This window comes from Kogia breviceps, chromosome 12 (assembly GCF_026419965.1).
Source record: "Kogia breviceps isolate mKogBre1 chromosome 12, mKogBre1 haplotype 1, whole genome shotgun sequence".
Classification (NCBI taxonomy): Eukaryota; Metazoa; Chordata; class Mammalia; order Artiodactyla; family Physeteridae; genus Kogia; species Kogia breviceps.
In genome coordinates, this window is record NC_081321.1 from 53963002 (window position 1) to 53987408 (window position 24407).

Sequence of the window (24407 nt, forward strand, 5' to 3'; positions counted from 1 at the left end):
TAACTCATTTAATTTTCTCAACAATGCTACAAAGAAGGTAATGAGCACGCCATTTTATAGACAAGGAAACTCAGTACAGAGAGGTCAAGAGAGTTGGGAAGTGGGGCAGTCTGGGCTCTGAGTCCTTGCTCGTCATCATTTTCCAAGTTCATGCTTCTTCAGTTCATGCAATAGACTTTGCACAAACATCTGTATTCCTCACGGCCCTCAGAGGTTCATTTCCTGGAGGGCACACAGGTTAGAAGAACATTGTTTACAGACTCCTCATTCACTCCTTCAACAAAGACAGGGATTAAACAAGCATCTTGTATGTGCCAGGAACTGTGCTAGACCTCAGGAATTTACTATTTCGTAACAATGAAAATGGATTCTGTTTTGTTTTGTTTTGTTTTTCTTTAGCAAATTCTGCTTTCTCAACTGGCAAAATATGAGTATTCTCCACGAGGAGACACAAACTCAGGATGGTGACGATTAGTTGTGTAAATGGAGCTGGAGCTCTAGAAGGACTGACAGGCATATTTGATGAGCTTACGTATCATTTCTCCATCCAGGAATGGCACAAAGCTTTTAGCTTCCATGAATAGCTTTAGCTTACAGCTGGCTAAAATTCAAGCAGTTTTGTGGGGTTTTGGGATAGTTTCCATGATTGGTATTAAAATCAGTTTTAGTACATATGTAACATCATCATAAAGCATAATTTTATATGATTCTTTATGTAAATAAAATATTTTGCAGTTGTGTGTACATGGCCACACTTGAAACAAACTGAACATATAAATACTGACTTTGAAAAAGGAATCTATCACAGGATTAGTTTTTAAAGGGATACTCTCCTTTATAGTTAAATTACATTTTTATGTATATTAATTTTTAAGAATAAATCTATTGTGAGTTGCCATATGATCCTTCAATCCCACTCCTGAGCATATATCTGGACAAAGCTATAATTCACAAAGATACATGCACCCCTAGGTTCATAGCAGCACTATTTACAATAACCAAGGTGTGGAAACAACCTAAATGTCCATAGACAGATGAATGGATAAAGAAGATATGGTGTATATATATATATATATATATATATATATATACACACACACACACACACACACACACACACACACACACACACACACACACACACAATGGAATATTACTCAGCCATAAAAAAGAATGAAATAATGCCATTTGCAGCTATGTACATGGATGGACCTAGAGATTATCATACTAAGTACAGTCAGTCAGAAAGAGAAAGACAAATACCATATGATATCACTTATATGTGGAATCTAAAATATGACACAAATGAACTTATCTATGAAACAGAAAGAGACTCACAGACATAGAGAACAGACTTGTGGTTGCCAAGGGGGAGGGGGAAGGGAAAGATTGGGAGTTTGGGATTAGCAGATGCAAACTATTATATATAGAATGGATAAATGACAAGGTCCTACTGTATAGCACAGGGAACTATATTCAATATCCTGTGATAAACCATAATGGAAAATAAAATAAATAAAACTGCTTTTCAAATAAAAAAGAATAAATCTATTACATTCAAAAAGACCATCCTCTTAAGTAAAATTTGAGAGTAAAATTACAGTGTGGCAAACTGTGTGGTAAGAGAAGCTTCTCAGGAATAGGTGTCTTCTGTAGATGCACCAGTAGTAAGCATTTCTAAGGACTCAAAACTTAGTATTGGGCCGTGGCACTCAGAGTGTCTTTATTGAATGGAGGCAGGAGGAAGAAAGAATGGGGTGGAAGCAGGGTCTCTGCGTGCAGCCAGCAGGCTCTACACTGTGCAACTCCAAGAGGTAACACGTTCACGGCCAATTCTGATGGAATAAATGAATGGAATGGAATAGACAGGATAAATGAGAGCAGGGTTAAAGTTACATGGGGGTTGCAGAAGCCACGTGGAGCCCCAAATACTTTTAAAATAGTAAGTTCTGATGAGCTCTCCCTTAATCTCAGCAAGCACAGCTGGTGACAGAACAGTAGCATACCATCTTTGCTTCGTTCTGAACAAACTGAAAGGGGAAGCGACCCAGTTAAAGGCGTAAATGACTGTAGTAGCACCTAGAATAGGTCTGGATCCTCCAAAGTCTCATTTCATCTTTCTGCTTACTCTACAGAGCAACGTCAGATCCATCAGTCCTACTTTTCTCCCAGTACTGGGGGTTGGGGGAGATACAGGCTCTCATACATATGGCTTCTTATTCTTAACACTTATTCCATATTGTAGTACCACTATTTTTGGTGTTGCACTAGATATATGTGATCTATTGGTTATTAATAAAACTTCATTTTCGATGTTAAATGTATATTGTCAAAGTTGAATTGGACAGCTCCCATTTCATACACCCACTTGAGAACTCTTTGTTTTTGCCATAGCTGCTGATGTAACTGTTATCCGACAGAGTGTAGTGAGGCACCTTTATGTAGCCTCATCACTCTCTGGAAGGGACCACACCTTGGTCACAGATGTTGCTTCTAGGTCTCCTTTGGTCTTCATGCATTAATAATTTGCTTCATTTTCTTGGAGCATTTATGCATGAACTTAGTTTATGGATATTAAAAGCACAGAGAGCTCAATTTCCATTCTATAAATTTCCACTGGGGCTCAAATTTTCAAAGCTTTCTTACCAAGGCAGTTATAAATCTAGAGCCTGAGGAAAAGGGAATTAAACACGTTTATATGTCCTCCTTTTCTTTTTGGCTTGGTTACCCAGGCCCCTTGTACCATGGAGGAATTCAGGAAGTTACTGAAGAAAAAGACATTATTTCATTCTTACAAAATGAATTATAGATGCATAGTAGACAGATGGGAATATAGTCTCAATAGATTGTTGTGAAAACTTAATCTATAGTATGTTAAAATGTAGAGAACCTCTATTCCTTCATATGCCATCTAATTATTCATGTAGGGTGTGTGAGACATATTTATTGAGTACTTACTCATTATTTGCCAGGGACTATACTAGGTATATAAATATGCTATTTTATTTAATACTCTGAATAACCTACAAAATGAGGATATTTTGCAGATATCCTTATTTCCATTTTATAGGTGAAGAAACCTGAGACTGAAGAGAGTTACAGTAACTTGCCCCATTCATATAGCTATTAAGTGCTGGAGGGTGACTGGCTCCACATTTTTGTACCATTAGGTAGAAACTTGGCAATGAAACTTAAAACATTTGCCACACCTGTAAACCATTTGAGAATACACTTTTCTAATGTCTTCCTAAAACTCTGCATTTTAAAAGATATCACTTGTACTTACAACTTATGGTTATTCCAAGTTCCACACTGTGTTTCTTAGGGAGCTTTACATGAAATGTTCCACTACTCGGGATGACAGACTCTGTAATTTCAAAACAAAAAAGAATGTGTTTAGAGAAGACTAGGAAGATTGGAGCACCAATCAATGAAAATGCATCAGGAATACTTGTATCATCATCATCATCTGTAGTTAAAGCTGTAGGAATTGACATAAAATCCTGATAAACAAAGCTCCTTGTGAAGAGCAGACGTCCTACCCACAGGCAACAGTGCATAATTCACAGCAACAGTCGAGTACCATGTTTTTAAAGTGTGATTCAGACAGCATCTCCATCAAATTTGCCTTGGATGCAAGTTAAAAATATAGATTCCCGAATCATCCCAGATCTGTGGAATCCGAATCTCTGAAGACAAGGCCTAGAAGTCTGCATTTTAAACATATTCTCCAGGTGATTCTTAGGTATACTAAAGTTGCAGAACCAAAAGTAGTTATATTCTTTTCTCCCCCAACTGTATTTTTTGCAGAGTTTATTATTCAGCAGTGCTTTCTTTTTTCCATTCATAGCTGGGGGAGATTGATTTCAGAAAAGATTTCAGTTAGCTGTGACAGTTGTTGATTTGGAGGAGGAGAGGTGTGCCTGAATTTGTAAGGTAAATGTGGAAAAGTACACTTAACGATGTAGAAGCAGGAGTGATATTCAAAACGTCTCAACCAGAATGGTCCTGACCACAACCAACCAGACTGAATGCTGAGCCGAGCTGGAACAAAGGGACCCAGGAGGTCCCACTGCACCAAGGATGACCCTCTAGTTTCTGGATCATGGGGACGTTTCAGGGAGGAGCAGGAGGGCAGGGGGTACTGGAACAGAGCGAAGCTGGGCTGAAATGTTGGCCAACCAGTAGAGAAGTAAGCTAATGTAGCAACAGAGAGGGAAGCGGTGTGTACTGCTCGACTCTCAACCTTGGATAGATCTACTGTGATTTTACCAGAGCGTGACTAGTATTTGAGAAAGAAAGAATTGCTACATATTCTTAAATATATTCTTAAAATTCCTCTAACAGTCTGAGAGGCCTTCAATTGGAGACAACGTTAAAATGGAAATATCCTCAGAAGAGATAACATCTATTCGCACTCTGCAGCTAATGACTGTAATCCTTTCTTGAAGGTTTTAGAAAGGGGTGGGAAGGGTTGGCGAGAAACAAAGGAAACATTAGCATAAGGGGAGGCTTGTGGGATGGCGGAGTGAAACCACTTTTTCTGCTTGATTTTGCGCCAAGCTAGCTCCCAAACCGCCACAAAGAATTAACTACAGCTGCTGTGATGTGGGTACAACTATTCGGTCCTCAGGCTCCTAGTCCAATTTGTTAATCACATGTTTGACACGTTTTGAGTCTCTGCAAAGCAGAGGTGAAAGTTGGGGTGGCCTCATGGAAACAGAGTACTTCCTTCCTTGATCTGCCTTAACCTGCTCTTCCTGGCCTTTTCTACTTGCCCATGAAGTACTGGCAGTAAACCTTTTATAAGACCAGAACTTGATCTTCCAACTCAGAGTAACTGCCATAGACAAACTGGAGCACACAGTAAAATTTTGATTTTCCTGGGCCCTCCAGGCTTCTAGAAAGTCATCTGTTAAGAAGGTTCTCCAAACTGCCCTGGTAAGTTTCAGCCGGGGCTGCTGGGTAAAGGCAAGTCTGCCCCCCTCTGGCCCCTTCCTTCTCCCCAGTTCTTTCCTCACTTCGCTGGGGCGTGAGGGAATCTGTCGCCTTCTTCCTCCCTCTCTTCTTAATTCTCCTGTCCTGTCAGGTGTGGCCCCTTGAGTGTCACAGCTGTTGTCCTCAACTAAGCCTCAACTAAGATGTGCCAGGAAGTAACAACATATATTTATTTGTATATTCATGAAGAATTTGTATCCTTCCCATTTCCCAAGCGGAACTTGAGATAGATAAAATTAGTTATTTCCCCCGGTAGATTTCAAAAAGACTGGCTAATTTTAATATATTGGGGCAGAAAAAGAGAAATGAGGTCAAGTAATAACCACCTCGGTATGCTTTACTTCCTTACTTCAGGTGCTCCAAGTATCACAAATATTTACTTCTAAAAGATCTCTCAAATCCTTCCTTTCATCTCTTTTCTGAATCTTTGTGAAGGCTAATTACTACCTCCTTCCCACCACCAAAAGAGAAAGTTTAGGAATTTGGAATTAGCATGCAGACTGGGGGCAGAGAAGGTATTTGGAAGAGGCTAGTTTGGCCCATACAGCACCAATAGCCAGGCTGCAGAGAGAAGGCAGAAAGAAACAAGTGTACTTGAGGAGAGAGTGTGAGGTCTTGGAGAGAGCCAATGGTTAGCCTTGACAGCCCCTGGGTCTAGCTCTTCCAGGGGCTGCCTATTCCCTGTCCTCAAAGGCTGTGAAATACCAGTGTGCTTCCAGGAAATGCCTCTCTTCTGTCTAAATTAGCTTGAGTGTATTTCTGTGGCTTGCAACTGAAAGATCTCTTAATGAACATGTTGATCCAGTAGAGGAAATGGGATGGGAGCCGAACAGCAAGCCCCCATACAATGTTCCTGAGTGTAGCAGGAATAAATTTTCCATTACTTGGATGAAGTACGCCAAGTGGTCCATAAGTCAATGTATTAGAAGTTTTAGAGGAACAAACAGCCTTGCTATTTAGAGAACTCATTTCATGTATGTTTGTTTTAGTGTTATCCGTTTTACGAAAACGTTCTCTGTGAAAGGGGAGGGGAGCATAATGTATGTATATGTGTTCCACGTATGTATATGACATCTTGCCCAAGATGCTATATAAGTGAGTCTTTGATTCATAAGGTCCTGCAAAACACAGATCTAAAATAGTTACTATAGTAACATTTTGCTTTACATTAAAAAAAAATTATTTATTTCTTATTTTTGGCTGCATTGGGTCTTCTTTGCTGTGTGTGAGCTTTCTCTAGTTGCGGCCAGCGGGGGCTACTCTTCGTTGTAGTGCACAGGCTTCTCATTGCAGTGGCTTCTCTTGTTGCGGAGCACAAGCTCTAGGCGCGCAGGCTTCAGTAGTTGTGGCACACAAGCTCAGTAGTTGTGGCTCGTGGGCTCTAGAGCACAGGCTCAGTAGTTGTGGCGCATGGGCTTAGTTGCTCCGCGGCATGTGGCTTGAACCCATGTCCCCTGCATTGGCAGGCGGATTCTTAACCACTGTGCCACCAGGGAAGCCCTTGCTTTACATTTTTAATGTAGGGCATCTTCATCAAGATTAACATTGTTAATGATACTGAAGGAGACATTATCACTTCCTGGAAAACAGTAATAGATCACTTTTGACTACATAAGATTTGAAATATTTATAATGATGAATAAATATCAACATATGAATCTCTTTGATCAAGCTGTGGCTTCATTTTAATCTTAAATGTCAACATGATTTATTTTCTATTTGGTAATTTTTCCCCCCGTACAATTACTTGGTTGTTAAAGCCAAGGCACATTTAATTTGGGGTTTCTTAAGGAAATAATAATAAAGAGGAAAAAGATCCAATATTTGGAGAAACAACAGGTTTAGAGTAAGTAAACAGAACATTTATTTTCTTAGACTCCCATGTGATTATTTTGTGCTTCCCTGGTTTTGCTTTATCTTTGTTAATACTGTAATTAAAAACACATTTGGGTAAACAAAGGCCTCTTTCTTTCCAACTGGTCTGCTTTTTCTGCCCAAAGCATTCATCGTTAGCACAGTAAGATAACCACCACATCACAATTCATCAACCTGGACACCCTTATGAGATTTGAAAAATTAAGGAATTATAACGGGGGCAAATGTAAATGTTTAACTCCCACTCACACAGAGAAAAACACTGGGGATTCTAGTAATGATAGCAAACATCATTTGATAGGATTTTTCACTGAGGCTTCTTGCCAGGACAAAGCTGTATTTTTTCCAACAAAGTAACTTCAGCATTAAAGTAGAAACTTTAAGCATTCATGATATTGTACACTGGTATTTAAAAGACAGTATTGAAAAAGGCAGAATGTAAACTGTGCATATGTTATGATTATAGCTTTACAAAATTATATGTATGGTAAAGGACTTTGGTAAAGAAATATAAAAAAATAAACTTTTGTTTATTAGAATGATGGGGTTATAAGTAACTTCAGCATAAGAAAAATCCCTTTAACATTACTACAATTTGTTTGGACAGTGGTACCCATGTAAAGAGAGAGAGATTTAGGCAAAAGTGTACTCACCGTCAAGCTTTTTAACCACTGTCTGTGTCACTTAGAATGTTTATAAAATAGAGATAGGTAATCTCTAAGATCCAATAGTTTGAGAATTAGTGTCTGGGTATCATATATTTCTCAGGAAGAAATGGAAATGAATGGTGGTTCATATCCAGACTATTAGGAGTGATACACATAAAATAAAAATGCATGTATAGCACAAGTAAATACTTAGTAGACACTTCTATGGAGAAGGTCAATTGTGCTGGCCATTCCACTACTGGAATGTAATGAGTAGATGCTGCTCAAGATCCTACAGTGCACAGGATAGACACCTCCCCTCAACAATGTCAGTAGGGCAGAGGCTCAGAAATCCTGCTGTTTCACGCTGGGAACCCTAATATCCTTTTGAAGAGGGAGTGTAACATGATATGGAAAAGACAGGTGCAAGTCAACAGTCCGGGATCCACCATTCACTTTGCTGTATGACCTTGAGCTTCCCCACCTGAACCTCAGTTTCCCCATTCATAAATAAATGAAGGTATTGGATTATAACAGTCCTTCCGCCATGAATGTTCTACAATTATAATAAGTACATTCTGGTGCCACTGGACAGCCTTCTTTGAAATGTATACCCTCAGTGCCATCTGACTGATCCTTATAAGGTCTTTTACTGGCTTCTGCTTGGCCACAGCTGACGGGAAGGGGAAGAGACCACACCTAAGCTGGGCCAATTAGATGCTTTTTCTTGGGAATTAGAAGTTAAAAATGGCTGGTCCTGGCTGGGCACGTTAGCAAGGATGGGGCGATCATGTTCAGTCAGAAGTCACAGAAAACTTGTACAGGGACAAAGGGGGCAGATGTGAAGAAACAAGCAGCACCAAGAGACCAGGAACCTCAGAGAAGTAATGGGTATGAAATCAATTCTTGGTGCAAACTGAAGTTCCTGATCCTAGTCCCTCAGGAGTGCCAACTGTACTTCATTCATTCATTCACCAAGTATTGGCTGAGAGCCTCCTGTATTCCAAGCACTATTCTGGGGGCTGGGGTACATTCTTGAACAAAAGGCACAAAGTCCCTGACATCATAGATTTTCCTACTGGAGAAGACAAGACAATAAACAAATAAATGTACCCCATAGCATCATGGCATAAGAAGGGATAAGAAGAGCTATAAATCTGGGCGAGGGGACAGACAGTGATAGACGTCGTGGAAGGCTTCTTTGAGCAATCTGAGCAAAGATCTGAATGAAGTGAGCAAACCATCCCGACATGTTGGGGAAGAGCTGCCCAGGGAGAGGGAACAGCAACTGCAGAGAGACTTTGATGGGATTGTGCATGTCAGGAGCAGCTAGTTCATACTCCCTCCCCATTCCACGTCCTGCCCTCCTCCTGAGAGATTTCACCATGTGGATGCTCCTCCCCTCACTCTGCGTCCCCGACTCCCAGACCTCTGGTTGAAGGATACTTGCCTCCACTCCGCTTCACTTCGCCAGCTCACTACCCTGAGCCTTGCTTGACCTCTGAAATCTTAAACTCTAATATGCCACTTTGACCTCAGTCTCCTGACGGTTAGCCTTCTCATTCCCTTCCTCTCAGTCCCCCCACTTTCCTTCCTGAAGACTCCTAGGTCCTTAACTGCTCCTCTTCTTTCTGGTCTCTCATGTTGATCCTTGATTGATTTCCGTCCCTCTAAGCTAGATTCTTTCAAGCACAGGCAGTATGCGTAGTGCTTAGAGTGTGGCCTTTGGAGCCGCACTGCCTGTGTTAAAATCCCAGCCCTACCATTAACGTGAAACTCCGTTTTCTGGGGACATAATAATAGCAACTTTCTCCATTGCTGTTTTTTTTTTTTTTTTTTTTTGCGGTACGCGGGCCTGTCACTGCTGTGGCCTCTCCCGTTGCAGAGCACAGGCTCCGGACGCGCAGGCTCAGCGGCCATGGCTCACGGGCCCAGCCGCTCCGCGGCACGTGGGATCCTACCCGACCGGGGCACGAACCCGCGTCCCCTGCATCGGCAGGCGGACTCTCAACCACTGCGCCACCAGGGAAGCTCTCCATTGCTGTTTTAAGGACCAAATGAGCTAATGCACAGGCAGGGCTTAGAAAAGTAACATGCCATAGAGTAAGCATTTGATAAATACGATAATTTTGATGCTATTATCATCATCATTCCTCTGCTCTTCCGGCAACGATTTGAACCTCTATGACTTACGCGCTCCTTCTTTGAAACTTCTCTGGAAATCTCAGTCTCTGGATCAATCTAATCACCTACTGTCTTTGCTTTTATTCTTCGGCAGTTGAGGTCTCCTGACAAAAAACTACTTGACCATGCAGGTTGATGCTGCTATAGACTTCGAGCTTCTGGATTCTGCGTGGTCTGCCACCCAGCTTGAGATTCCCTTTACATGAGTCTGGTTGGTTATCTCATTCATTTCCCCACTAGGTATCCTAAGCCTTTATCATTCTTTTCAACTCAAGGTGCTGACCCTTTCACCCTTTCTTGACAGTTCTTACATGATCTTCCTAAACACAGCTAAAAATGTAATTATATTCTCACATCTTTCTCTTCAAACTCCTAGGGACAGGTCTTCTAGTTTCTGTCTTAGACGAGTTATCTACCTATGTTCCAGATAACTTCCCTTCTCACCCCTTTGGAAACCCGTATCTACCAATTATCTCTTTTCTCTCTCATTTATTTCAGGCCCCAAACATGCTCAAATCTCTCCAGTCTTAACCAAACAAAATAACGCCTCTCTGAATGCGGAATCCCCTTCTATCTTTTGTCCCATCTCCTTTCCTCTACAGCTAAATGTCTTGACACTGCCAAATGTCCTCTGGGGCCAAACTGACCTTGGTTGAGAACCACTAATTAGAAGATAGGGTGGTATAGGACTTCCCTGGTGGCGCAATGGTTAAGAATCTGCCTGTCAATAAAGGCTACATGATTTTTTAAATCACTTTTATAGCAGATATTACTTATTCATTTTGTCACATTTATTTTCAATTGTTCTTGTGGTGACATTTTAATGAATAATACAAAAGCAATGCTCAATTCAAAATGACACCTTGAACCTCCGAAACAAAAACACGGTCGTTATATAAAAACAATTTGTTGTTCCTCCCCCATCCCCTGCCACAAAATCCACATAATTCACATGCAGTCCACTCCTGACTATGCAGCTGACTTGAGATTATATGATCATACCTGCAACATCGAATTCAATTTCCAGTGTGACCTTGCTTGTGATTGAAGAGTCTCGGAGGAGCTGACTGGCTTCCTCAAAGGTGCTGTCTTCAGTTGGAATTCCATTAATGGCCAGCACTCTGTCTCCAATCTGTAGCACCCCACATCTGAATTTAGAACCACACATTACAGGTCATAGATGGAGTAAATAATTATCCAGTTGAAGCTGCCAAGATCCTGGCAAATAGCATTTGGTCTTATTTATTTAATGTTGTGGGCATCTTATTAGGACAACTGCAATATCCCACATTCCTTTTTTTTTTTTAATAAAAGTGTAGTTGATTTACAATATTGTGTTAGTTTCAGGTGTACAGCAAAGTGATTCGGTTATATGCAATGTCCTACATTCTTGCATTTCATGGCTACAAATGTGAGCAAGGGAATCTTGAAGTATTCCAGAAAAGTAATTAATAATTCAGCACCATGGTATTGTTATAATCTGATCTGAACCAATATATAGTAATGATGAATGTGCATTCCCTCATGGCAGAGAAATTATTATGAAGTTTGGACTTCAGAGATTTTTTAAATGGATTTATTTTTCCTTTTAAATTAATTTAGCCTCTAGTCGCCAACGGACAAAAATCTGCTAAAGGCCCTCATGCTCGTTATTCTTTCTCAAACCTGATCAAGAACATAAAATTTTATTGTCAGAACAGAGTTCATCACTCTTGCATTTCCTGCATTGAGCACTGTTCCATAATTTATTAGCTAGTCAAAGATAGCCAGCGAGAAATGCAGGGCAGACCACGATGCCGTGAAAGAAAATGTCTCACCTCTCGGCCGGGCTGTCAGCTTCAATATAGGAAATCAGAGGTGGAGAGGAGAGGGTCTCTGTGGCAAACACACTGCCCTGCAGTTGAATCCCAAATCCTGTGACAGGATCTGCTGTGAGCACAACCTCTGTGGTTTCTGTGTGGACAACCTGCCCAGCCAAGCCCACCGTACTGGAGGCTAATGACACTAGAGGAACAAACACACACACAAGAAATGACTTTAGACTGGAACAGGCACCAGGAACGCCAGCGTTTCTGAAACAGATCATGTCTCCGGAACAAAAGCTCATTGGCAATGGTGGGATGTGAGGTTTTGGTCTTCTAGCATAAAAAGTTTCACCAGGGCCGAACAGGATAGACGAATCTCCCAATATTTGTCACATCTAAGTCACAGCATCAGTGTAGCCCCCTCCTCAGGCCCACCCCTAATAGCAGGGACAGTTGTGGGAGCTGTAGGAAGAGGATGGTCTTGGGGTCAGGGTACCTGGGGTCTAGTCCTGGCTCGACCACTAAGCAACCAGTTGGGTGACCTTGGGGTAAGTCATTTTATCTCCTTCCTATCTAGGGAAATGGGGGTTGGGCTTAACTGGTCTAATGTGTTTTTCTTCCCCCCACTTTAGCCATTTGTACCTAAGCTTCCAGCTTTTTACAAACAATTTGACCTTCAGTTTTGAAGAAACAACTGATCTAAGTCTGGCTCCTGGGGAGATGAGGATGCTCTGGTCATCAGACTTAACGTGGCGTTGGGTTGCCACAGTGGAGTCCTTTAAACCCTACATTCCTCCTACCTGCAAATTTGGTCTCTTCAGCTCTTGTTCTTTCCCACTGGCTCGCCAGCCTGTTTTGTCATCTCTTATTTCATTCATTGCTCTGATGATTCATCCAAGCCCCCAGGCACACAGCTGTCTTGTTCCCATTCCCGACCTAGGTCGTGAAGAAGCATCCTCCTGGGATGCCTTCCTCTCAGCGCTGCTCACTGGCACGCGTGCCTCCTTTGTTCTCTGTGAGCAAGCTCTCTGCCTGTACGGTCCTGCGCTTGACTGACACTTCCTCCGATAAAGGTCTCTGGCCTCCTTCCTCCAACTGACACCTGATGACACCATACACCTCAGGACCCTCTCCAACCAGAAGCTATTTTCCCTCACGCTCCCTGCCTGGGGCAAGGAGAGAGAAGGGTTTAGAATACTCCTTGCTCCCCGTATGCAGTGCTGTTTATCTCAAATCACTCCTGTTTCAAGTTCCATATTCTGTATGTATTTCTGCTTTGTCTCATCTTCAAACCCATAGTTTCCTGTTTTTGCAAAGTCCCTCCAATTTCCTCACTGACTTCAGGACTTGGCTCTTAACCTACCTCCTCTAACCCTTCGTTGTCCTCGGCTCCTTTGACATCATGGCCGTAATCTCCTGACATGCTGGCTTGACGGTTCTTCATCTCTCTCAATGCCAGTTACTAGCAGTTCCATCCTCCTCCAGTTCTCTGCCAGCAGAGCCCTATGCTAGACCCCATCTTCCTTCAAAGCGGTTAGAGCTCCAGGATCTCAACACCTGAATCCTCCTTATTGATCACACGTTCTTATGAACCATCTTCCTGAGTCCCTACAATCTGACTTTCTCCTCTTTATGACATCTAGTCCCATCTTCTCTCACTTGTCTCCTAGTCTAATGGCTTTCAAACAATATTTTTAGCAACAGATATCCCCCCCCCTTCATATGAAAGCACGTAAGAGATGCCCTTGTATTCCAGATAAAAACATAGCTACTGCAGGTAGTGAGGTAGGAGCAGAACACTCCAGAAAGCCTCTGCCTCCCTCAGGTGAGAATCTGGTTTGCAAGCCATCATCTTTCCTCCACACTCCACCTGGACCTCCGGTGACTATTTCAAGGATGGCTCTGCTAGTATTCTTACACCTCATGTGATTTTGTCTACTCTCATACACCATACTCTTCGGTAATAGCCAGTCACTCCACTGTTGTTACTGAGTTGCTGAAGGGTGCTACAGAGAGTCATGACGAATTCACATTATTCTCTATGGGGCCCTGGAATCTTTTGTGGTGTAATATTTTGGCACCTTATTTGATTCCTCATGGGATTTTTCACAAACATTTCTACTCCTTTAAGCGTCAAACTTTACTTCCTTTCCTACAAGACTGAAAAGATCCAGCCATTTGACAAGAATTCCTTAAACAACATGCTTCTCAACCTCAGCTTCTCACTATCATCATTTGCTCTCCCCCTCAACCCCCATTTCAGGAGGACGTACAAGGCTAATTCTTCCTTTCATTATTTTTGATACTATCCCTCCCTTTCCACTACCTCTGTGATTTTGTGCCATAAAAACTTCTCTCTTGACATTTTCCCTAATTTTCCTACTCACTCCCCTAGCTTTCTGACCTTTCTCTATAGATTTGTACTGATTCCCAAACTGTTTGCAATTGACTTCTCCCTTCACCCTTTACTGTAACTACTCTCAAGAAGATGACTTCCTGATTGCCAAAATCAATGGCCTCGTCCTCTCTAACCACTCTGCAGCAACTGGCTTTGGGAACTATCCCTTTCTTCCTGAAGTTCCTCTCTTACTTTTGATGAGGCTTTGTTCTTAGTTTCTTACTTTTCCAGCCCTTACCACTTCCTTTGCCTTCTGCACTCCAAACATAGAGCTGACCACGGTTCTGTCCTAAGTGTTTTCTACTCTCATTCTTTCCCCCATTCACTTCCAGCGCACCCGTAATATGACATCTCATGGATCTTCTCGTGTCTCCCTCTCTAGACTCTCTCAAGCTCCAGTGATGAATTTCCTTGATGTCCCATCCACAAGGATGTCTCACTGACTCCTCAAACTCAACATCTTCAAATTGAGTTAATCATCTTCTCTTTCTCATTGCCATCACTATTTCTACGAATGGAACCATCATGTTGACAGTCCTCCAGGCTTGAAATCTCAACGTAACCTTTGACTCACAACTCATTGTCTTAAATCCAATCAGTTGCTAAGTTCTCCCAGGATGATGACTAAAATATATCTGGTATAAATCCTCTTTTCCCTTCTTATCGCCAATGCCTTAATTCAGGCTCTCATTGCATGCAATTCATTATTCCAATTATTCTAATATAACTGTTTCTGGGTCCCATCATGGCCAGTGCTTTCTGCATATTATTGCCAGATTAACTTTGTTTAAGATGAGGCCCCAACTTCTCTACTCTCTTAGAGTAGAGCCTCATCACTGCTAGTAGAGATTACTACATAGGCTTCCAACCAGTGTCCTTGCCCCTTATCTTTTGCTAACAGCTCCAAATTGCTCCCAAGGGGCTTTTCTGCTATGCAAAGGTCACCCCCACCCCCAGTTTAGATTCTTTTAATGGCTCCCGATTTCCTAGAGAAAAAAATCTTTAATTCTAGCAGACTATGCAGGATCCTTCATAAGTTCATTTTCTCCTGCCCATCCAGTCTCATATTCCCTTATGCTCTGTGCCTGAGTCATGTTCTCCAGGCCTGCTCTCATGCCTCTGCACCTCTGTATGTGCTGTGCCCTCTGCCACTTTAGCCCTTCTCTTGTTTTTTTTTGATATTTATTTATTTGGTTGCACTGGGTCTTAGTTGCAGCAGGTGGGCTCCTTGGTTGCAGCACATGGGTTCCTTAGTTGCAGCAGGTGGGCTCCTTAGTTGTGGCATGGGGCTCCTGAGTTGTGGCATTTGAACTCTTAGTTGTGGCATGAATGTGGGATCTAGTTCCCTGACTAGGGATCGAACCTGGGCCCCCTGCATTGGGCGTGCAGAGTCTTATCCACTGCGCCACCAGGGAAGTACCCCCCTTGGGTTTTTTTTTTTTTTTTTTTTTTTTTGTGGTACACGGACCTCTCACTGCTGCGGGCCTCTCCCATTGCGGGGCACAGGCTCCGGACGCGCAGGCTCGGCGGCCATGGCTCACGGGCCCAGCCGCTCCACGGCATGTGGGATCTTCCCGGACTGGGGCACGAACCCGTGTCCCCTGCATCCGCAGGCGGATTCTCAACCACTGCGCCACCAGGGAAGCCCCCACCTTGGGTTTTTAATATCCCATCCCTTGCCTTATCCAGATAGAATTAGATATTTACTTTTCTACATTTCCACTTTTCTAATACATGGTCCTAGTTCAGCATTCATCAGGTTTTTATTTGCCTGCCTGTCTCTCCACTTGACCCTGAGTTCTTTAAAGATTGGGACCAGATCTTTTCCTCTCTGAAATTCCAGTGCCTGCAACATTCCATGAAGGCTAAACACATGAGGAATGAATCCAGTTTTGTAATATCAACACTTTCCTTTTTGGAACCAATACTTGATGCAGATTCTGCTGAGTCAAGGAATTAGATGTTGTTCTTTGGGACCCTAAGTATTCTACCATGTAGATCATTCCAGCACTGAAGCTGACATGGCAGAGGATGGTGAGATGGATCATTTTTCCAGTAGCAGTGAGGAAAATCTACTTCTTTTTTTAAAAAAATAAATTTATTTATTTTTGGCTGTGTTGGGTCTATGTTTCTGTGCGAGGGCTTTCTCCAGTTGCGGTGAGCGGGGGCCACTCTTCATCGCGGTTTGTGGGCCTCGTGCTGTCGCTGCCTCTTCCGTTGCGGGGCACAGGCTCCAGATGCGCAGACTCAGTAGTTGTGGCTCATGGGCCTAACCGCTCCATGGCATGTGAGATTTTCCCAGACCAAGGCTCGAAACCATGTCCCCTGCGTTGGCAGGCAGATTCTTAACCACTGCACCACCAGGGAAACCCTGGCTTCCCTTGGGAAATCTACTTCTTAAGAAGCACCATCATTGTTCTTTCCCAGCAGAATTAATGTCAATGAGGTTAAAGTAGCCTGTATTAGGAGATGAAAGTAGCCTCCAACCCTAAACTTTTTTACAGATGGTGGCCCACAATTCCAAGATCTGACACATAAACTATCAAATATTAATTCAGATCATATTTTCTAGTGTGCCTTTGTTGATATCAGCTGTACTTTGATTGCTCTCCAGACCATACATTTTGTTACTGATGGCCACAAAACCAGTAGAAAACCAGTACCATTTCCTGTCAGTAAGGATCTGGAGAGTTGCATTTCTTTCCAGTTAGTATTCATAGCAGGTGGGAATATAATATTAGAACATCACCTATTTGGCAGATGACTGGCACCCTGTCTTCTTACTTTTTGGACTTCAACAGGAATACTTTACTTTCTATGGAACTTTCTATAGGTTCACATTAATATTTTTTCCATTTGTGATCCCAATTTGGTATAGGTTGTTGGACTACTCATTTGGAGTTAAACGTTATTTTTGAATTGTTAAGTCAGCCGATTACTATTTCCACTAAGAAAAAATCAAGAAGGAAAAGTAATTTAATAGTAATAGGGGGAATTAGTTTAGATACAGTAAAGACGTTCTCAAAGAAGAGACTTGCTATATTTTTCTGGAACAGTTAGAGAAGATAGTTGAGGAATTTCATTCTCTAGAAGGTCTTGAAATAGAAATTCACTATGGGTATCATTAAATTCATAAGCTCTGTCTGGAGGCAAGTTGAAGTGATAGAGATTATTAGGACATTTAATTTAGAATTAGAATGTATTAAACATTGGTTTTGTAATTTTATGAAGAATATAGGATTATATTAAATAATCTAGGATTTTACCATTAACTCTAAAAGTCCTCTGACATACTAGAATCTGTTCTTTGAAACAGTAAAATTTCATTGGAAATTCAATGTATTGATTACTCACACATATTAAAGTCTTAAAAATTACTACCAGAGACGAAAAAGATAAATTGAAGATTTAAAGATGATGGGCCAGAAGAAAAAACAACCAATGCTACTTGGAGGAGAAAAAGATGAGCTTGATTATCCTGCTTCACGAATGTGGTCAACCAGCAGAAGAAAATAAAGGTGATGGATGAATTATAACCCCGTAGTTTAAACAGCTGTATAAAGCATTCTCCCTCTCCAGCAGCAAATACTCCTGCAAGTTCTGGCCTCAGGTGTGCCTGTTTGTACTCACAGGTGAAGATGGAAAAGACTACATTGCTGACACGCTGTGTTTGAATACTGCTAACTGGCGTGTGCCAAGGCTGTGCGCAGGATTCGCACCTGCTCTGTTCTGTTCTCACTCCCATTTGGAGGGTTCTGCAGAAGATGACCCTGTGTTTTTGTCAATTCTTGTCTCTCCTAGTGTAAGAAAGGGAGGGGAGGCCAAAGACAACTGGTTAGATGCTAAGGTTTAAAAATCTGCCAAATGGGGCTTCCCTGGTGGCGCAGTGGTTGAAAGTCCGCCTGCCGATGCGGGGGACGCGGGTTCGTGCCCTGGTCCGGGAAGATCCCACATGCCGTGCAGCGGCTGGGCCCGTGAGCCATGGCCGCTGAGCCTGCGCGTCCGGAGCCTGTGCTCTGCAACGGGAGAGGCCCACGTACCACAAAAATTAAAAAAAAAAAAAAAAAAAATCTGCCAAATGTTTCCTTAATTTAGATGGCTATGAGATTTACTGTCAGATATGAAAAGCATTTTAAAAGTATATAGAGAAATGGACCTCAAAGATTTTTTTTTTTAAACAAGGGAAAGTGCGAACACAGGCCCCCCACTACCACAAGTTATGCAGCCGAATGTCCCTCAGTTGGGGAAATCGCAGGGGTCAGCGCATCCAGAGTACAATGGATGAGACTCGCCCTGGGAAAACCACCTTCATAATCATGGTATCTCCCCTGCCACGTAAGTATCAAAGATTTATTAATGTACTGTGTTTGCCATTCTTGGATCCGGTAGTTGAAGACCTGTATGTCACTGAAGTTTTCCACATTAGAGTCCACCTGCTGTGGACTCAGCACATCGTGTATCACATGATCCAGTTCAGGAGACAGTGGGAGCGGCTAACAGCCTTCTTCTCCAAATGGGGGTGGAGGCAGCTCTTAAGCTGCCCCCTTCGAGGTCGCCCTGCATGGTCATTTATAAAAGCTTACCATGAGCTGTCTTTGTCTTCTGTTCTTTTTTCAGGGGCTGGTGGAAGGGGCACAGATTGTTAGGTTTTTTCACTCTCTTCCTTTCAGCTCTTTTCAGTGGTGCCCTCCCTAGTAGTAAGTGATAACCACAGAAGAGGCAAAGATTATTCTGAGAATGTGTTCTAAGTTCTACCCTTTTCTGCAATTCAGGCAGACTGGGAACAGGCAAGCGTCTACACTGGCTCTGTGTAATGGAGCAGGAAGCAGGAGGAACTAGCCAGATCCACTGCTCAGTCATGCCCTGCCATCACAGGGGATGATGGGGTTCTGGAAGGGGACTTGGCCTCTGTGGCAGAAAAAGGAGCAGCTCAGGCCGTGGGGGAAAGGTCAGTAAGAATCCAGAAGAGGTGACAAGAGGGTTCCCTCTGTGACATGGCTCTGCCACCCTCCCAGGGCTTTGTGACACTCCTGGAAGCCTAGTGCTGGGGGTACTTATCATTTTCCCTGTGACACAAACATGGCACTTTACTCTTTTAATCCTTGTAACATGTTGTTACGGACTTCCTGTATTTTCCCCTTTGGTCAATGACACAGAATGTTTTAATATTTATGTGAGAAGATTTCATTCTTTTCTGGCCATGTCTTTCTTTGTATTAGAAACATATGTGAGAATTTTTTCTGTTCTGCAGGCTCTGGCCTCAACTCATCACCAATACAGCAAAGAGACTTTTATTATATTTGTTGTGACTTTGCCATGATTTGGCATCCATACAAACGGCCTGGTTGCTATAGAAACATAAGTATTAGAAAGGGGGCAGCAAATGGTGGCACAGAATAAAGACATAAATAAAGTGATGGAAATAAACCATGGTATAGTGAGAGTAGCAATAAAACTTTTATTATCAGCTATTTGGGAAAACCTTTACATATAACGTGACCATACCAAGCTTAAGCAAAAGAGAAAAAGAAAACCAAAAAACTAAATCCGCAGTTTTTTTCTGACTTTGGAAAACTATCATTATTTTTTTTTTTAGGTCTTTTTGAAGTGGGTATAAAAGTTTATAGTTTTTGTATCTTATTGTTTGATTAAAATACAAATGTATGATTTCCCAAGACAAATTCTGATAGGTACATGGTCAGTGGTGCTCGTCTACAGTCTACAGCAAACATAAATATCAAGAAATTTCTAGAACCAGGTTTCTGCTTATATTTCTACTATGTTGGAGAATAATGTGCTGTTTCAAGAGAGAATTTATCAGTTGGTTATGGGTATTGGTGAAAGTGTGGTCTCGGCTTTGTTTCCTACTACAAATTTCAAGATGTGTAGGGCTTCCCTGGTGGCGCAGTAGTTAAGAATCCGCCTGCCAATGCAGGGGACATGGGTTGGAGACCTGGTCCAGGAAGATCCCACATGCTGCGGAGCAACTAAGCCCGTGCGTCACAACTACTGAGGCTGCACTCCGGAGCCCACATGCCACAACTACTGAGCCCATGCGCCACAACTACTGAAGCCAGTGTGCCTAGAGCCTGTGCTCCACAACAAAGAGAAGCCATCGCAATGAGAAGCCCACGCACTGCAACGAAGAGTAGCCCCTGCTCGCTGCAACTACAGAAAGCCTGTGTGCAGCAACGAAGACCCAACACAGCCAAAAAAAAAACAACCCCAAAACAAAAAACTTTAAGATGTGTAAACATCCACCTGAGATAGCCAAACAGATTATCATTTATTTGTAGTCACTAATATCCTTAATAAAGACAGCAGTCTTACCTCACACAAACAAATGTTTGGCCATTAAAGTAGAAGTAAGAACATGAATGCATCCGTTTTAATTGCTTTTCCCTGTTGAGGGCTGTTAGCCTGTTTTCTCTCAGTAAGCAGTGTTGCACAAGAAGCCATTTTATGTAAAAAATCTCATAAAAATATCCACCACAAATCCTGAGGCATTAAATGGAAGACTCAACCTATGTATTATGTCAAAGTGAAACCATGTGAAAAATGCCTAAGTGTGAGAGCACTGTTAACATTTCAGATTTAGGCATCATAATAGCAAACACTTAAACTATTCAAAATAGCTAACAATTTCAATAGTGCTTACTATTTAATAAGCATTGTTCTAGCATATATATATTATATATATAGTATATATATAATTATAGTTCTTATTTCATTGGGTAATTGTGAAGATTATAAGAGAATATACCATTATTCATACATATATATGAACATATCATATATATATATATGAATATAAAGTCTAGAATGTATTTCTTGCCCTGCATGTTCCTTTCAGTGACGAGAATATATACATACACACACACACACACACACACACACACACACACACACACACACACACATTTTCATATAATCTTCACAATTACCCAATAAGGTAAATACTATAATTAGCCCCACTTTGTAGCTAAGAAGGCCAAGGTACAGAGAGCTTAAAAAATCTGCTCAAGGTCCTAGAGCTAGAAATTAATGACACTGGGATGAGAACCCACACAACCTGGTTCCAGAGGCTATGCTCATAACCAGTTCACGATGTTGCCTTCAACTCATTTCTTCCACGAGTAAATAATTTACTCTCTCGAGTCAGCTAAGAAACATATGAGGCTCTAGAAGCTTCTTGTTCTCAGTCTTCCTTCTATTTACCTATACTAAAGATGACAAATCTTATATTTGAAGGGATATGCACGTCAATGTCATGAATACACCACAGTGGAGGTTTGTGATGGTTTTCCTTGTAAGGAAACCTCAGGTTCTTATAACATGAAGAGACCATGTCCCAGTATGGGTGATGGCTGGTCTCCTACACTGATGGTGGCATTGGTAGGCCTGGCCACAGACCCACCTCTGAAGATGACTCTCTGGCAAACCAGCTGAAGAGCCAATAGATCCAACCACCCTTCCTCACAAGAACATTTTCTCTTTAACACCAGTCTTGAAGCACCTGGGTTTGGTTTTGTTTAGGTAACTTAAGAGTGGTCCTTACTTTATCCCCATGGTAAGCACAGGAAGAGATCCCATCTTCTTTGAGCTTCTTTACAAGAATCACAATCATGGCCACCAAAAAAAAAACCAAGAAATACTTACACCTCTCTATGATTAGATCTGGTTGGAGAGATAGGTGTTCTCTTCCTTTAAAACTTATGTGATTATGATGAGAGATTATATTCTGCCCTCCCGTCACCACAAAAGAAAAATTTAGGAGTGATGTGTTTCTTCCCTTCTTCCCTAAGGCATTTAACCACCCTTTTCTTGTTTACAGGTACAACCAGGTATCCAGAAGCAAGCAGCCAACCACATCTTCCTAGTCTTGCCTAATCTATAATGTGCTTGGCTGTCCCAGAAGATCATATTTCTAAGAATCACAGTCAAAATTCCTGGACCTTAGGACGCTTGTTGTAAAGACGAGCATCCTTCAATCTTCCTGATGCTGGAGTGAGTAACAGAGATATATGTTAGGGCAGAGATTTTCAGTGGGGCAGGTTCCTGGGGAAAGTATTAGAATCTTGGGGAGTGAAATACAGTTTGAAAAGGCACATTCAAGGCGAATGAGATATGGTTTGAAAACGCATGTTTAAACTTATCATTGACTTTCTTGCAGGGGGAGGTTCATGAAATATAATTTAGTATGAAATTTATAATAATATTAAACAACTGCATGGAACTCTTATATTTATCAAAAGGGGGACCTAGTTTTCAAAAAATTGCTTTAGAGTGAATAAGAAACTAAGTACAAAGATTTCATGTCCAAAACTACCAGAATATAAGGAAGGCGTCTTAAAGAAAAAAAATCACATCTTTGGTTATTTTATCAGATCAAAAGAGCAAGAAAAAGATCTCAAAAAAACAGTTGTAGGCAAAGGTAGAATGAACTAATAACAAATTCAGTCTGAAACTGTATTTGGTGCAATCATTACCATGTCGATAAGAGAGACCATTTCAACGGTCTTTGGCACAGGGCTGTGAGCTGCTTAGCGTCTACCTGTGAAACACTCTTCCCGCAGGTTTCCTTACATCCAAGACTTCAACGGACCCACACGTTTCCTCCAGGCCAACAGTCATTGGCTAACATTTCACTTACGTGAGCTTTTGAAGTCTTTCTTTTTCAACCTCCTCCTCATCATGGTTCCCCGTGGGCTAGTGGAGTAGAGGCTTCGCGGCAAAGTGCCCATGTTCAGGGAGCTCAGGCTGTATGCACTCGTGGAGGTAGGAGAGAAGGATGAAGACAAAGCTGCTGTAAAAGAGTGAGGACTTGGCACAGAGCACTCTCAGGTGCGGTGTGAGCCTGCCACACCTGCCAACCAGCAACAATACAGAAAGACACACAAGAGGCACAGCAAGGGCTAGGAGGTTCCCCAACCAATAAGAGACCAGATCTCAGGGGCCATGGAGACAGCGCTTTAGAATCTGAGTTACAAGGGCCCGGAAACGCCTGAGAAGCAGCACTGATCCTCATAAATATAATGCAACACGGAGAGGCTCCATGAATTTTGCTTTAGACAAAAAAGTAAACATTAAAACAAGTTTCTCCATAAACAACAACTCAATGCATCATAAACATAACCTCATTTTCATAGATATTTTCTGACATGAATTTCACAAGTGGTTCCACATACACAAACAAGGTCTGAGAATACTGTACTGTATATACTATTCTGCATTGTTATTTCCTGACCACACATACAGCATTCGGAACCTTTACGTCTTTTCCTAACAACAAATGCTTTCTGATGGAAAAGAAGGACTTAAGAGATGACAGAAATGATAAGTTGCTACTAAATAAAGAAAAGCACACCACACCCATGAAACCAAAAATGGTATGAATCAGATGAGGAAGGGGTGAGAAGAATATAATTTAAGTAAAAGACCAGGAGGCGAAAGCCTGGAACATTACGAGGGCTGTTTGGAGGAGGTGCTTTCGCGAATGTCAGGGCTGGCGCTCTGCAATGGTCAGGGTGGTACGTATTATAGTGATGGTAGGTGTGAAGACTGCAGTGGTCGCTGGCCCAGGAATCCCAGGGAGGTTGCCTGTCGCTCCTCTGAATTTTCACTGCCCATATGAAGTGATGATGAGAAATAAGAAAAACAAACAAACAAACAAAGAACCAAAAAAAAAAAAAAGAGGACAAAGTAACTGAATTGCACAAATAAAAAGTGTAACAAAAAAAATGAAAGCTGCTTGCAAAAAACAAAAAATTAACTTTGCCCTTTTCTCAGTGGTCAGCAAAACTGATGATTAACATCAGGGATGGTAATTTTTCATCTTCCCAAGAATAATGCATGCCTTTCCCCAGCCCATTTTTTCTCCTTGTAAGATGACTATTGAATCAATTTCTAATCTCCCCCTGTGCTTCACAGCAGAGATTAAAAACATTTTTTTTTAAACTTAAAAGTCAACCCCACAAAGATCTATGGCACGAGATTAGTGATTAAAGATTTGCAAATCTTGGCCAGTTAGTAGCACTTGTTTTGAGAAAAAGAAAAGAAGGAACGATAAATCACATTGGCTCCTGATTCAAGGGGTTTACTAGTCACACATCACAATTTACTGCTCTGACATTTTAATTACACTACTATTCATCACTTGAACTTGATTTTTCTCAACAATAAACCACTCTAATCATCTATCATTATCAGGATCTTATTTATACTCTAATCAGAAGATAAAGGTCTCAATATATTTTATAATTTTGGGGGTATTTTTAAAAGATGTATTTACATTTGAAAGAGATATTTAATTATTAAAGTATTTCAAATACTTTATATTTCCTTAAGATACCATGAAATTTTAACAAAGTCAATTTCAAAATTCTGGTGTCCCCTTTATTTTCAAAAAATTGTGTATCATATTTCCATTCTAATTTCAGTATTGTTTAAATTTGATTTTCTACCCAGTGTTCTGAAACACGAGCACTTTTATGTTTGTTA

At 41.5% G+C, this 24407-nt stretch overlaps 1 protein-coding gene and 1 non-coding gene across 16 annotated transcripts in view; both read right to left on the minus strand.

Moving 5' to 3' along the window:
• GRIP1 (glutamate receptor interacting protein 1) overlaps positions 1–24407 on the minus strand; it is a 728793-nt gene that overhangs the window by 71967 nt on the left and 632419 nt on the right. For 6 of the 15 annotated variants that reach the window (XM_067009699.1, XM_067009695.1, XM_067009698.1 and 3 more), the window contains 5 exons: positions 23374–23529; positions 22561–22710; positions 11522–11708; positions 10707–10852; positions 3287–3367 (listed from right to left, as the gene is read on the minus strand). In XM_067009699.1, the coding sequence (XP_066865800.1) occupies positions 3287–3367; positions 10707–10852; positions 11522–11708; positions 22561–22710; positions 23374–23529 (720 nt within the window). Of the gene's footprint in view, positions 1–3286; positions 3368–10706; positions 10853–11521; positions 11709–22560; positions 22714–23373; positions 23530–24407 lie in introns of all 15 variants that reach the window. The other 9 variants (XM_067009696.1, XM_067009704.1, XM_059080544.2 and 6 more) reach the window with 3 other exon arrangements.
• LOC131767548 (U1 spliceosomal RNA) lies at positions 18086–18250 on the minus strand. Its single transcript, XR_009338753.1, has one exon. It is a non-coding gene; the product is annotated as a U1 spliceosomal RNA (small nuclear RNA).